The 16,589-nt window shown below is 35.8% G+C and overlaps 1 protein-coding gene across 5 annotated transcripts in view; it reads right to left on the minus strand.

Annotated features, from left to right (window-relative positions):
• Positions 1 to 3,413: 3,413 nt before the first annotated feature.
• Positions 3,414 to 16,589, minus strand: part of fhod1 (formin homology 2 domain containing 1) — a 202,520-nt gene continuing 189,344 nt past the window's right edge. For all 5 annotated transcript variants that reach the window (XM_051931675.1, XM_028809357.2, XM_028809353.2 and 2 more), the window contains 6 exons: positions 15,943 to 16,104; positions 15,407 to 15,597; positions 11,550 to 11,742; positions 8,932 to 9,091; positions 5,629 to 5,805; positions 3,414 to 4,445 (listed from right to left, as the gene is read on the minus strand). In XM_051931675.1, coding sequence (XP_051787635.1) covers positions 4,363 to 4,445; positions 5,629 to 5,805; positions 8,932 to 9,091; positions 11,550 to 11,742; positions 15,407 to 15,597; positions 15,943 to 16,104 — 966 coding nt within the window. In that variant the 3' untranslated portion in view covers positions 3,414 to 4,362. The remainder of the gene's footprint in view (positions 4,446 to 5,628; positions 5,806 to 8,931; positions 9,092 to 11,549; positions 11,743 to 15,406; positions 15,598 to 15,942; positions 16,105 to 16,589) is intronic.

The following is a 16,589-nucleotide window of genomic DNA, read 5'->3' on the forward strand; positions in this document are numbered from 1 at the left end:
TTCTGTCCTAACCAAAGCAGATGGTAGAAATGGATGTACATGCCAGGTCATGTTCATTTCTTCAAGTGAAACATTCTGTGCGTTTTCCTTGTAAGATTAACTGGTCAACTAACACATATGGAATTTATCAATGGTTTGTGCCTTTCTTCAGCGATGTGTGTTCACCTAATGCTGATGAACAAATAACCAAACCCATGAACTGCGTCAGTATTATCTTATTATTGTGCTCGTATGACTGTACACACTATGTAAGGCAAACTATCAAATTATAGTCAACAGAAATAACACACTAATTAGTATCATTAGCTGTTCTTTAGAATAAATCACAGGGTACTCAATAGTCAAGGAAAAATACAAAAAAAAAATCTTTAAAAGGAGAACAAAGGTCACTTCCTAATTGAGGCAGTAAAGAGACAAAGAAGAAGAAATGTCCACAGGGTGTGGACCGTTGTACAAAACACATTTTTTTTGCAAGAAGTTCATTTAACGCTGTACCTGATCTGGTTGGAAAGGTAATACTACAAGGCAAGTTACCATTATGGAAGTTATTGAGACACAATTGTGATACACACTTTATGCTGCACCATGGCAGACTAGTTACGATTGCTGCCTCACAGATTCAGTGCCCTTGGTTCACGCCCTGGCACTGCTGCCCTTTTGGTTGTGTGGTTTACACATTACCTATATATGTCTGTGTTGTTCATCCTTCAAGTTCTCTGGTTTTCCTTCTACATCCCTTACAGTGCTCATAATTGGTGATTCCATAGTGCGGAATGTTAGAATTCCAAACTATGTTAAACCAGCAGTTAATGTTAAATGCCTCGCAGGGGCCAAGATTTCTGACATAGAGGCTGCATTGGATTGTGTCACTGATGATGAAGTATCTACCTTATTGCTGTATGTCGGCACTAATGATATTTATTTACAGCAATCTGAGGTATTAAAGAGGAACTTCATCTCTCTATGCACCAAAGCTAAAAGAAAATGTCGGATTTAGTTGTATCCGGCCCCTTACCAAGATTATATAGAGGGCATGTGATTTATAGCAGATTGTGTTTCTCTTCACTGCTGGCTAGAAACCTGGTGTACAAATAAAAGCATAGCCTTTGTGAACAATTGGGATGATTTTTGGGATAGGCCTGGATTTTTCAGAAGAGATGGTCTTCATCTTAAATGGAGTGGATTGAATGTATTATCCCAAAATATGGTAGGAAAATTGCCTGGCTGACTGACTGATTAGGACACCATCCAGGCCACAGTCATGTGATCTTAAATAACAGGCTGTTGTTTTTCCCACCTGTTACTATCCTGAAGCTGTTACCCATAATTCATGTTGTAAGATAAGTTTAGGACAGATTTCAAAATCCTCCTTTTAACATATAAAGCGTTAAATGGCCAAGGTCTGGCTTACCTGTCTGAACTTATGACTTACAAACCACAGTGCACATTAAGATGTCAAGATGCCGGTATGCTTATGATTCCAAGAATTAATAAAACAACAGTGGGAGGTCGAGCTTTTAGTTACAGGTCTGCCTGCTACTATAAGAGATGCCCTTCGGTCTCAGCTTTCAAATCCCGGCTGAAGACTCACTACTTCAGTTTAGCATATCCTGACTAGAGCTGCTGATTAACTGTACAGACTGCATCTCTGTTGTTAGTCATTAGCACTAAAACATAAGTGACATGATAGTTATAATTTGTTACTAACCCTCACATATTTTGTTTCTCTTCTCGGTACTCGTACTTGTAATATTTTTATTTTTATACTGTATTGAGGATTACTTGTGTTCTGTGTGTTGTATTGTATTGACCCCCTTCTTTTTGACATCCACTGCACGCCCAACCTACCTGGAAAAAGGTCTCTCTTTAAACTGCCTTTCCCAAGGTTTCTTCGATTTTTTTCCCTACAAGGGTTTTTTTTGGGAGTTTTTCCTTGTCTTCTTAGAGAGTCAAGGCTGGGGGGCTGTCAAGAGGCAGGGCCTGTTAAAGCCCATTGAGCACTTCTTGTGTGATTTTGGGCTATACAAAAATAAATTGTATTGTGTATTGCATTGTATGTGTAAGGTAAGGTGAAGTGGCAGCTCTTAACTGACCCTATATAGGTAAGAGTGTGTTATTTTGCTTTGTGATGGACGGGTATCCTGCCAAAAGTTGAATCCTGCCTTCAGCCAGATGCAGCTGAGATGAGCCCTGAGTTCCCCAAATCCTAAACTGAATTTAATGGGTGGGATACTGGGTTTTGCTCTCCATGAGCGTGTCAACTGATGTCTTCATTTACCTAAAAGAGGAAGAGAGATATCATATGGACACTGTAATAATTCCCACTTTCCAAGAATCTGCAGGCTGTCTCTCACTTGTGACCGATACAGTATGCTGTGAAGCAACATCCTTGCTGTTGATTTTTACATGCTTATACTATGTACAAACAAAAAATACAGGTTGTGTTTCATTTCATTATTACCTATAAATTATTAAGGGAGAGGAAGCAACACAACCCATCAAATCAGACACAGACAACATGCCTCTGAGGCACGCACGAGAGCTCATGTTTACGAAGAGGAAGAGGCCATTCAATATATTTAGGTCTTTTGATTAGTTATTAAAACAAATTCTGATATCTAAATGTCGTTATTTTCCTCAAAGACTGCAGAGTACACACTTCAGCGGTACTTTGGGATTTGAAACCCTTGGAGTAGACAACTATTAAAAAGGAATAAAAAAAAAAAAAAAAAAAAAGACAGTTTCATTAATCTCCAACAAACAGTGTATCTAAAGAAAACAAGTCATTGTAAAGCCCCAAGTGCAATGAACAACTTAATTGTAGTTCACATACTATAAATAAAAGTTAAAAGGTATAAACATCAATAAGACATGAAGCTGAAGTAACAGAAGGTGTGGAGCAACAGACAGTACAAGCTGAATAAATGGGGATTTAAATTAATTACATACAGCAGCTTATGTATTAAACACAGGTTACAGATAAAGCTGAATTCTGAATTTATTCAAGTATGGTGTAGGCTTATATTTTGCTTGACACACACAAATATGCACATTTTCTTCTGCATCCACTAATGGAAGGTAAACAAACTAGCTATGAATGGAAGCTGCTTTTAAGATGAAAACATACTGTTGACCTTCTTTTGAAAAGTGTACTGTGTCTTACTTCATGTCAGGGATTTACACATCCCTGCCCACAACAACTCTACAACACCCCCCCCCCCCCCCCCTACTTGGGCTCAGTTTAATGCATATTCATATAACATAAAGGAAGGATTGGGAATGTGGGCCTGTTAAATTTTACTGTTGTGTTCCTTATTGTTGAAACAGACTTTCTTCAGGGATAATACAACTAGACAACATGAAAAACCATACTGCAAGTGATCAGGAAAATACATAATATGAAAGGGAAGATGTGCATGTAAATACAGTAAATATTTATTAATACTGCCACAATTTGATAAAACAGACTAGCATACTTAAACCCTGTACAAATTATTACCCACATTATGGGTAAATATATTGCTTAATGAGATTTCTCTTATCAATACTCTAAAAAAGCTTCATATAAACCATGGTATTATTAACAAATCCCATATAAAGGAAATAACACATTGTATAAGATGGGCCACACAGTGTTAAACTACTAACTAGAAGTATTTCCAAATATGGGACACAAGTTTAAAAAAAACAAAAAAAAAAAAAACAAACAGTGCCCTGGTAAAACATAAAAATTGTGTTGCATCAGAAAGGAATTGCATGTTTCTAAAAATCACCGCATTTTTATGTGGTACTGTATCATGCTTAATATTGTCTATAATATATACCCAGGGATGATATATTTTAATGTGTGTATGTACTCTATGCATGTTATTTTGGGCCATACTATTTATACAAGTGTGTGTCTTATACACACACACTGTACATACACACAAACACATACATAATTAACAATATTTCTAAGAAAGGATGGATACTGGATACTCACATTTATGTTTACTGGAAATCTAATGAATTCTAGCAGCAGCTTCAGCAATAAAAAGAAGCTGTACACCATGGTAGAGATACATCACCCCTCAAACAATAAACCTAATCTGCTGAGTGCAATTCATTGTAACAGAATACCAATTGAATGTGCAATTGTATGTACGATTATGACCTTTTCTCCATTGAAGCCACACCTCATATAAGGTATTGATGTAAAGTCCACAATGAGAGTAAAAGTAAATAGCGCTGATGCAAGATGCATTTTGGTAAATTGCTGTTATTTTCACCTTGCATTGTGGTTCTGCTCTGCTACATCATTTATACTCCATAAAAAAAGACATCCTATACATGGGTCATGTTGATTGTCTGTCAGTCCTTTTACAATGCCACTTCACTGGACTTTGTCAGTCCCAGTGCCTGCACCATGTCAGGACTTAGTCCACTTTTCAAAGTCCTTCTCACTGTAAAAACAAAAAAACAAAACAAAAAAAAAAGGGTCATATTGTAATAATGAAAAAAATCACAGTGTAACTGATCAGTCCAGTTCTGGTATGTATTCAAGTGCTCATATTACATATAAAACAAAACTTCCCAAGAAATACTAAGCAACACAAAACAAAATAATTCTCTGAAAGCATTTATTCTTGAAAGAAGTGTATTAAAGCGTTAGGAAAGCTGAAAACTGATGTGGGTAATTAAATGTAATGCTTAGCTACCATGTTTTTAAAAGGAAAAGTACCACCTTTTGTCTTTGAGCTAGCAGCACATTTTGACGTAGCTTCAAAAATGTAAGAGAGTACTTATTCCAGCATCCTTAACTTCTTTGCAGAAAAAAAATGTTACCAGATAGAGCAGTATATTCAGAAAAATTGCAGCTTTGAAGATAAGAATTTCTTCTCCCCAATATCATTTGGTAGTATTTGGATTTGTATATTGACTTGTGGATGTGTTCACCAATAATGATACCATTATTTTGAATATTGCCTCCATCAATCAACCCCTAGGAGTGTTTAAAATAATCACTGGGATATTGTATATTGAGTATTAATAAACTTTCTCAATGCAAAAGGTCCCAACTGGAATAAGTAGCCCTGGTTCTGTGGCAGGAGTGGTTGAATGTTGTGTTTCTTTCTCATTTGTCCTTTAGCACTTTTTGGTAAATTAACTCAATGGTTTATCCTACTACTGAGTTAGGAAGTATGTACTCTGACGTTTCAGCTTTCATTTTCCCTACTATTGATATAAATGTTCTGCCCAGCTTGTAACTGCAAATGTTTCTCCTAAATTTTCCAGCTACTAAATACACAGAAAAGATAATGATTTATTGAAGTCAAGCAATTAGCTCATCCTTAAAACACATTTGTTTTTCAAAAACATGACAATAACCTGTCCTACCAAACAGAGAAAACAAGTTATCCTTTCAAACATCTCTTTCCAGAGCAGTTTTTATTTATTTATTTTTATTCAGTTTTACAAAAGAATCAACGTGACAACAGATTTACAAAGAAGTGTTCCACTCCATTAGACTGTTTTTACAATAGCACTGCCTCAGGTGTGGTCAACTGAACTCCAGCTCTGAAAGGCAACTCATACAGACTACGCAGAACTATGATCCAATATTATATTTAAAAATAAGACACTTACAGGACTTGCGGTTTGCTCGAGATCTCTTTCTCTCCTTTGGAGTGGATGGTCGCTGATTGGGATTCTGTGTGACAGACTTTACTAAACGGTCCATGATCTCATCTGTTGCATCATCTTGGGAACTTACACCATCTTCCTGTGGAGCTACAGGTTCAGGTGGACTAATTCTGCCAAAACCTATTGAAACAGAAGCAGTAACATAATAATTCAGATGTGTTACTAAAAACATTCACACACACAGACGACCATAGATAAAATCAACTCTTCTTGTATTTTTACTAGTCACTTTGTTCTACATAGAGTCACTATGCATAACAGTCACTGCCGGGTAAAATACAGTAGAAGGCAGCATTTTCTAGGTGGTCATATATCCACGTCTTAGGAGACCCATTTGCATAGGTCAGTAGTGTTAATAACAAAAAATAACAACCAAAAGCACAGTGTGGAAAGAGTGGAAACAGACACAGGAAACAATGTCATTACACTATAGGTCAATCCAAGACATGAATAGTTTGTGGGAGTAAAGATCGAAATGTCACATTGTTGTTTAAAAACTTGCAGTAGACAAACAGTTGGCAATAATGATGTACTGTATAACATTATATTAACTGGGTAATAATCAATATTTGGTAGTGACTTAACATCTTCCCATTATATTAGGGTCCACATTTTTATAGACACACACACACACATTCATGTACATATACAGTATATAGTAAATTTGAGATTATATTACAGTTATATATATAGTCGACCCTTGATATACGACCGGCCTGACATGTGAACAACTTGATTTACGACCAAAATTTTTGTTTTGATTTACGACCAACATCTTGTGTTACGACCTGAATGCGGTCACGTGTATCCGCTTGCGCGATTGTAAACAGCCGAGAGCGTTCGTAGCGTCAGTCGTAGCCCAGATACATGTTTGTGGACGTAATTTCGGTCAGTGCAGTGATTTATATAATTTTTTTCAATAATTGCTAAGGAAGGAAGAGAAGGTAACAAAGGTAAAGAAAGCGATCACAATCGAAACGAAGAAGGAAATTGTGCGGAAATATGAGAGTGGTGTTGGTGTGACCGATCTCGCTAATATGTACAGCATGTCAAAATCCACCATCTCGACAATTTTACAAGATTTGTATAAGGAGGCTCCTTCCAAAGAATAACCACCTTCCATTTCATTCTCCTCTCCTCCTCCCTTCCTGCAGCCCAAAGATGTGAAATTAAATGGTGAGTACAGTGTGAAATTGTTGTTTCTGGTAGGCTAGGCACTTTTTATAACTTTTTGGTTAGTACATTAGAAAAATTATTAATGTTTTGGTAAATTATGCACATTATACAACCCTTTTTTATTATGAAAAGGTTAAGTAAGTGTTGCTGTGGGAGGTTCGGAACGCATTATGGGTATTTCCATTATTTCTTATGGGAAAAATAGTCTTGACTTACAACCAACTTGAGTTATAACCAGCCCTCGCTAAAACACACAGAAGGTTGCAGAATGTGGCAGTCTTATCTCATACAATTTGGCAGATATGAACAAGCACATAAAATTTCAACAATTTTAAAGTGAATTTTCATCTAGAAACCTCCAATTTTTGTTCAAAAACAATGCAAACTGGTTTTGAGCGGATGAATATGTAGCAAACATTATCAGCTGTAAGGAATAGTACTGCATAGTTTGGACTCTGGGGCAATTTTTAATCATTTTGTGTTTTCATTTTCTTTCATGTCACAAAATATAACCAGCGGTACGTGCAAGTCTGTCACAAGTAAGCGCTTGAACTACAGCTGGTCATTTAGAAACTGCTGCTTGTAAGTCACAGTATCCTAGGCGTCTGAGACATGTCACCTCAAGAAATTCAGTTGCAGAGAGAGAGAGAGAGAGAGAGAGAGAGAGAGATGGCACTCTAAGCGAACCCTCAGCAAAGAAAGTATGTTTCTGCTGAGATCTCCACTGTCAACTAGTGGTGGCATTTTGTGCCATCACGAAGTATTTTCTAATTCCATGAGATACTGTGTCATTATCAAAAACAGTAGGATGTTTAGGCAAAGGGTTGGCATACTGTAAATACATGTGGATCACTTTAGTTTAAATTAGTTTAGATGAGATTTGTGATCTGAATCACAGTAATATTGATTCAATGTCATTTTATTAATAAGTTTTAAATGTTTTTCTGTAAAATAGATAATAAAGCATTATCTATTTTCCATTAATGGACATTTTAGGTATAAGTTCTTAATTATATACAACCCTAAGCTTATCTGTGTGTGTTTGTATAAAATCTACATACTTGCATAATCCAATTCAGGACTGCAGGAAAAGCACTGCGCACAATGTGAGAAACAACTCTGGACAAGGTGCCATTGCAGGGTCCACTCACACACACATACAATCACTCTCACATGGGAACAATTTATTTGGTGATTCTAAACTGACAAACAATGCTCTGGTATTTCATAGCAACAAACTGTTTTATTTTTTCCTCTATCTGAGTAAGACAATTGTTGTATTCATCTCAACAATACAGAAGTGAAGTGTTCGAAACAATAGAGTAGTAGTCTTGAGGTGGGCCACTGGCATTCCTCAAGAAGCAGTCCAAATATTCTTTGTCCTGTGACTCATCTTTAGAGACTTAATTCTATATATAAAGACTGTAATTTTTAATTATTTATATTATATTATTATATATATATATATATATATGTGTGTGTGTGTGTTTACAGATTTATTTTTTTGTTATTTTTATTTTAATCTAATTTTAATCGCTTTTCTTCTATTTCTTTGACAACTTGTAAAGCACTTTAGACTTAATTCTGCGTATGAAAATTTGCTATAGAAATAAATGTTTTTTCGTTAGAAACTGCTTTAGGACTGGGACAGCTTATTAAATAAGTCAGTGGTTCTAGAACATTTTTCTAGTGACTCAATTGTTGCCTTTTCCTGTCTGAGATCCAGAATTGCCACTGCGCATCATCCCAGATTCCCTTTGGATAGTCACTGCCAACAGTAATCTTTGGGGGATTGGGGGCGGTAGGGATATTTGGCAACTTGGACAATTGCCGCTGACAGTCATCTCCTTGGATTATGAAGGGCAGGTCCACCTTACAGAATTACTCACAGCACTGAACCCTATTATCCCCTTGGAGAATCACTGACCCATCCCAAGACATTCCACAAACCATAGACAACCCTTTCACATTGAGTACTATTGTGAATCACAACTCTGTGCAACCCAAATTCAGACAGGTTACAACCCATAGTTTAACAACATTAGAAACAAATAACAGAAATGTTCATACTTCTGTTTCCTCTACTCCTGCGAGCTGTAGAGTCTGATGTGGTGATCAGGACATTCTTCATGTTCTCATGGTTTTCTTCTGCTTTGACTGGCTCACTGTCAGCGTCTCGATGAACAAGGGCATTCACGGATGTCTCAGTAGCTCCAGAGAACTTTTCTGTCTGAGGAAATGCAGCAGAGTTTAATCTCAAACTCCTTAATGTGAGAGACAAATAAAAAGATACTTCTTTCTACAACTTCTACAATCTTAATCTGATGGGTAATGTCTCAAGCAGAACTGACAAATACACTACTTTATGGTAAGGCTGGTCAAACTATTCACTTACTACTGTACAGATGATTTGAAAACACAGTAGTAATAATTGTAAGTATAACTAAGAAATAAGAATTTATAACTACAGTTCTTAAATCACTTCACTGGCCTACAAATATGTTTATGCGTGAACAGGAGGAATATTAAATCATCTCTAAAGCCATAAGTAGTTTAGCTTTCTCAAACCTTATAGAACTTAAATAGTGCCTATACTGAGAGCATACATTATGATCAAAAAATGCTAGCTGCCTTTAAAATTTTTAGGATAAATAATAGTAGTGTTGGAGGCAGAAACCTTAGCTATAGAACATTCTACAGTTTTGCCCTATATACCACTATTAGAGAAGCCACATCAGTCTCAGCAGCTGAACAGTGAATATTTGTGTATAGCATACACCTATTAGTCCTACTTCTGATGTTGTTTCATATTGCTTTCTTATATTACTTTTAATCTAATTATAGTAACTGTTTTTGATTTGCCATTACATTTTTGATTATAATTCTTCATCTTGCAGCCTGTGGTGCCAGTTAATCTATCATGGAGTACAGGACATGTATCAACGCAAAAGATGATGTAATTTTCATTGTTTGCCTACAGCATGATCATGGGACAGTTGGAATTTGGATATAAAACCACATGCTTTACCATTTTGTTTTGGGTCTTCATTAGTTTTATTTGTAATAATGTCATATTTTCTGTTGACTACATGATGACAAGGAAGAATCTACTAGGAGTTGTTGCCTTGGGATGGATTTATCTAATTTGAGGATCTGGTGAGGTATAGGTGGTTATTTGCTATATCCTAAAATCAAAATGGAAACTGTGTAATAAAAGTGTGTTCGTTAAAAAATAAGTATATAAAAACAGAAAAAACAACACTATCTATAGCAATTGACATATCATACTCTAACCTAAAAAGGACAATTACATGAGTGGCCATCTTTGAAGTTACATCTGCCATTCCCACAAAATTGACAATTCAGTCAGCAATAGCATCAGTGGGGACTAGACATGATACAGAGACAAAAGGGCACTGGTATCAGCAATCTTGCTGGATTTTTCACACACATCTGTTTCATTAGTTTATTGAAAATGATTCACCTTATGAAAGAGGTCAATAAGCCTTTTCCGACTTGTGTAGACACATAGACTACAGCCACACACAACAGATGGAATACGGCAGCCAAAAATCCCAAACAAGGCAAACTCGTGTTATTCAAAAATAAGAAGTTGAAATTTCAGTGGTCTAAACAAAATAAACACTATACAATTTTAAAGAAAAATACATAAATAACCTAGTCTTGCATTTGGTCTCTTGGTACAAGCAGAACAAAATTTGAACAGCTGAACTTTATATATCCACGTAATAGTAATTTTTTTAATAGGATAATGCTACATCCCAAAAAGACTGGAATATTCTTGAATGGTTCAAGGGACATGAGAGCGAATTCATCTTAATGAAATGGTTCTAGGAGCCATTAGATTTCACCTTCACAGATGTCATGGAATAAGATATTCTTAATCAATTTTTTAATAACTTTGAGAACAATTTAAATGAACGTTTGACTTCAACTCTTACAAATTAAGTTTTTTTCGTAGTATATTAGGGACCATCTAGCTACTAGATAGATACACCTAACAATTTTGTTACTCGTTATGTTTCTCTAGCTGGAGACAGATATGCAGGCTACTTGATATGCTGAAGGTCAAAGTTGTTGACTGGGATGAAATTCACAGCCTTGTGCTTTATAATCACATCAGCTACTACAGAAAAACTCCACAACTTACATGAACACTAAGATACTGTACTAATGTGAAACTCCACTGATATAACTCCATTTAGAAAAACTAACTTGAATCACCAATGCGTACTACTTTCAATAATAATTGACAGGAGGTAAGGACATTTCTATTAACATTTACAATCAAAATGTATTAAAGGATACTTATGTTGTTTTAAATTACAGTTTTATTTGAAATTGTTCATTTGGTCTTCTGCAGAGTACCGAAGATTTTCAGCTTTTTTCTAACTCTCTTAACTTCCCTGTTCAGAGATATAACATCCCAGTAATACTTTAATATCCAATATAAGCAGCTATTAATAGCCTGCAAATTGATCTTTTTAACACAATATAAAACAAAAAACGACACCAACACATTTCAAGGGTCTTATTACTTTTAGTGTTAATGTGTCATTGTTCGTAACATAGTTAACAAAATATGTATAGACTGTTATAAACTGTTTTATAATAGATCACTTAACTAAAGTGTAACAAACATCCCAGTATCATCACCTCCACCTCACCTCTGTGATCATCTTGCCCCGTGTCTTGTTTCGTTCTCGGTAAGCTGCTCGCTTCTGCTTCTGTTGCAACACCCTCTCCCTGGTGGTACGGTACTCTAATGCAAAGTCACTCATGATCTTGCAGAAATGTGTTACCTTCACATCTCTCACAGAGTAGGATGGCTGTCCAAGGTACAGCAGGAAAGAGTGAAACCTGTGATTGAATGATAAAGATACATATATTCTATTGGTTGTTTAATATCATCTTAAATAATGAAGATCGCACATTCTACCAAACTAAAGCAATTGTAATACTCAGCTAATGGAAGAACAATGTCAATCACATTTTTTTTTTCATTTTTTTACAGCAATGAAAGCACTTAAATGAATTCTGTTACAAATAATTTAAAATGGAGATTACAAAATGAGTATAAACTACACAATACCAGATTAATAAGACAGGAAAAAAATATTTCAGTAAATGCATGATTTTAGATTAAAAAAAATACTATATAATAAAGTCTCATTTTAAACATCACATGTACACTGGAATTTTTGTCAATATAACAGTACTTCTATATACACTTCTTTTCCCACTTCTAAGTGTGTTTGATATGCCTGATCAACCTTCTCCAAATAGCTGAATCCCGCAACTCCTCCCCAGTCAAACCTTCTTGCTTCACATCTTTTTACTCTATCCATCCACTTCCACTTGTCCTGCTTTCTCATCCCCTGCACTTCCATTTCCATCACTCTTTTACCACATGTATTCACTGTCTTTCCTCAAAACATGTCCATACCACTTCAACATACTTTCCTTGAATGTCTTCGATATCTCTCCAACTTTAGTTGTACCTCTGATTCTTATTATATCTTTTGTTGCAGGTCCAAAGAAGCCAGGCACCTCTTCACCTAATGACTACAGACGAGTGGCACTTACATCTCAAATCATGAAGACATTCGAGAGGCTGGACTTGGACTAAACAAGTCCTCTTGTGTTAGATCACCTGGATCCACTGCAGTTTGCCTATCGGACAAAAATTGGAATGGAATATGCAATAATGTATCTGCTCCACAAGGCTTATTCTCACCTGGACAGAGCTGGCAGCCCTGAGAGGATTATAAATTTTTGATTCCTCCAGTGCCTTCAGTACTTTCCTACCATCCCTGTTATAGGGTAAGCTCAGAAATATGCAGGAAGATGAGACTATGGTGTCCTGGATAATTGACAACCTGTCTCATAGACCACAGTTTGTGAGACCGAAGGACAGTGTCTCTAAATATGGATGCAAATAACACTGGAGCACCACAAAGAACAGTCCTGTCTCATTTTCTCTTCACTGTACACCTAAGATTATAAATATAAACCAGGTCATGTCACTTGCCACTTACTAGATGTATACATAAGTGAGATGAGACAAAGTAGAAGAGTCAGGTAGAGAACGTTGCTTGTGGTGCAGAAAGAAGTGTCTGCAACTTAACAGTAAAAACAAGGAACTGGTTATTGACTTTTGATGCATTAAAGGGCCTCTACACCCGGTCACGGTTCAGGAAGTGAATATACAGGTGGTGCATTGCTACACAAAATTGGGGTTTCACATCAATGACAGGCTGGACTGGTCTCGGAACTATGTAAGAAAGGACAGGGCAGACTCTTTTCCTAAGGGGACTACATTGCTTTAATGTGGGTACAGACATCAATCACATATTCTACAACTCTGTGAACACCAGTGCAGTTAAAAGGGCAGGCTCAGTTATGGGACACAATCCTGACGTCCCTAGAGGTAGTAGCAAAGGAGAGAATGAAAGCAGAGCTGAGCACTATTATGAACAATGCTGCACATCCTCTCTCCGATACATTAATACCGAGTACTTTAGGCCAATGAATTATTTAGCAATGATGGGGCTCCTTTATACCAGTAGCAATATTTCTGCATAATGCCTCACTGTGACTGTAACTGCCAAGTCAGTTTTTTTTCTCTTTTCAGTTTTCTTTCTTTTTAGTCAATGTTGTGTTTTTAGTTATTCATTTCTATAGAAAGCCAAATTTGCCTCTGGCGAAAAATAAAATTCTGTCTTTGTAAGTCAACACAGTTGACATCTTCTCCTGTGCTCTCTTTAATTCCGATTCATTATACATCATTGCTCGTCTTAAAAACTTATATTTAACCCTCATTGATCCTTCGATTGCACAATACTGCTGAGTACTTCTTCTGATTGTTCCATCTACACTGCACTCTGTGGATTACCCTTGCATTCAATCCTTCATCTTGGGCTACTAATGATACAAAGTGTTTAAACTGATCCAGTCTTTTCAATAGCTCTCCCTACAGGATAATCAAGACTCAAATATTTTCATTTATTTCTATTTGTCTTCAACCGTGTAACTTACAAAGTCCTTCTCCATCTATTCTAACTTCTTCTGCATCTCATCCCTTCTCGTGCTTCACAACACGTCATCAGCAAAAACTAACTAGCAGGGCATTCTGAAATTGTTTTCATTGTACAGTACTTTTTGAGGCCTATATAGATTAGTGATTGAACAAACAGAATGTAAAGACAGCCTACTGCATGGCAACACTTAGCATGTAAACATTCCCATTCAAAGCAAGCAAACTTAGACATGACAATTAGCCAAAGAAAGACAATTGAATGAGAGGAAAATGAATAATGGAGACAAATCATGTGAACGTGAGAAAAATGTTCAAACTGTACATAGCCAATAATTTGGGGAGGAAATCATATCTCATCCCTGGAACTGGATGCATTTATCTGTCATACTAACCATTGTTACCAACCATTCAAAATCAAAATTCTATCTCAAATAAAATTATGTAACCCCATTTTATATTTTTTTAAATTCTAGCAAATTCTAAACATGCTTCATGATAAGTGAAATGAACAATGCACAAGTTTTTTTTTTTTTTAATAAATTGCTGATTTTGCCCTTGGGATTATTTTTATTATTATAATAAAGCTTCAAACATTTTTTAGAGCAGGTCCTTGAAAGGAACTTTATACTAAATAATGAACATAAAATGTTCACACATATTAACATGGCAGTGAAGCTCAGAACTTAAAATGAACACAGTTTGTCAAAGAAAATGCAGTTCCTTCCAACTAAACACATCCTCATTCTTGAAGTAAAACTGCAGATTAACAATATATAGTACATGCCACAATCCTTTTAGCAAAAAAAAAAAAAAAAAACAAAAACCCACAGGAAATCCTATGGGATCACACAATACAATAATAATAATTCTTTGCATTTACATAGTGCTTTTCTCACTACTCAAAGCGCTCTAATGGAATATACTATACATATCGACTAATATAAAAGGCTTGTTGTCCAAATGTTCTCTTTCCTGTCTAAAACTCGGAAAACAATCTGCAATGACACACCTTATGCTAAAAACAGTTAGGAAAAGTCCTGTGCATGCAAGAAACTGCTTGGCTAAAAATTACAGTGGCTTTACTGGCATTCCTTAATCCCAGTAATTCCAAACTAGGTAGCAGAATTAGTTACAATAAACATATATAAATTGAATAGACTACATTTACAATAAAAATAATGTGTGAATGATGAGTAGATGTAAAGGGGATAAACATTCAGAATTTTAATTATGCCAGCAAGGTAACAGAGAAGGCACCCATATTTTTCTGATGATCAGCGCTTTCAAATCTAGGTTTGAAATGTCCTCAGAAAATGAGGCATGAAAGCTGTTCTGCAATACAATTAAGACAAACAAAACAGCTTTTAAAATATTGTAAGTAATGTAGCAAACTAATTCAACTAATAATTCATTGTATCTTGGCATTCATACTGCATCTATCCAAACACTTCGTGTGCTTCTTCAATCATTAACCTATTAATTTACCGGTTTATAATCCTCCGATGCACCACCTTCAAGATTATAATACGCTCTGTGCAGTCCTTCAGAAAGTCTGTCATTTTGTTCTTAAGAACAGGTTTGGATTCATGTTTGGCAATCACTTTCAAATTATTCCAGGAGGCCTTGCATTTCCGTTCCAGGTGAACCAAATTTTCTGAGAGCTGATCAAAATCAACCTTATAAAGAGACAGAATTACATATTTAAATATCATGATTGACAATGCACAGTAAGTAAAACTTGCACTGGGAACTTTTAAGACAGAATAATCCATATACAGGAGGACAGTGAGTGTGAGAGTCTTAACCACTCACACCACTATCCCCTATATTGTTTTCATATGATTCACTACTACTAAACTGTGACATAACAGTGTCAAATAAACATGTTGCTGCTACAATCAAAACCTCCACTGAGAAGCACACTTCTATATTAAAAACACAGCCCACTTTGAAACTTTTGAATAATTCAGACTAATAGAGTATAGTGAAAATATGCCAACGTTTTCATTGATAAACCTCACCTTTGCTGATCGTGTAATAGCTGGAATCTCAGAATACACATCTGAAGAGTCTGTATAGTTTTCAATCACAAAATTGCAGGTATGGTGCAAGAGTGACTGCCGGTGGACAGTGTCTTTAACTTCTCCAACTTTCTCCAAGTAGCTCAGCTCAAAGCCCTTTGCCTGGAACACAACAGGCGAGTTATTTTGTGCACTACAATCTGACTTTGTGATTACCGGACACAGAGGATTCCCACTGATGCACATTTGTCATTTGTAAAACTATAAAAGTCAAGGGTTAGAAATGACTGTGGTAAACTAAACACAAGATGAAATTGTAGGAATGGCCAACATTTCAGGGAGTGGCTGAAATCACCCTTTATGTGTAAAAGGTTTTGTCTAAATGCCCACAATATTCAATATTAAATTGCAACTGTCATTGAAATATTTTTAAAACTCATTTTCTTTGATTTGTTATTTTGTCTTTTTAGAGCAAAACAAAACATGTGAGGGGCATGTTAATATTAAAATAATCAGCAACTTTCAATGTATTGCACTTGAAGTAATTTAAGTTAGTATTTTCCCAGATGAATGTACATTTATCAGACTTACATGTCTCAGTGTATAGTAATGAATATGTTAAAATCATGGTTTAATTTCCTTAATTG

This window comes from Erpetoichthys calabaricus, chromosome 9, assembly GCF_900747795.2.
Source record: "Erpetoichthys calabaricus chromosome 9, fErpCal1.3, whole genome shotgun sequence".
NCBI classification, from domain to species: Eukaryota; Metazoa; Chordata; class Cladistia; order Polypteriformes; family Polypteridae; genus Erpetoichthys; species Erpetoichthys calabaricus.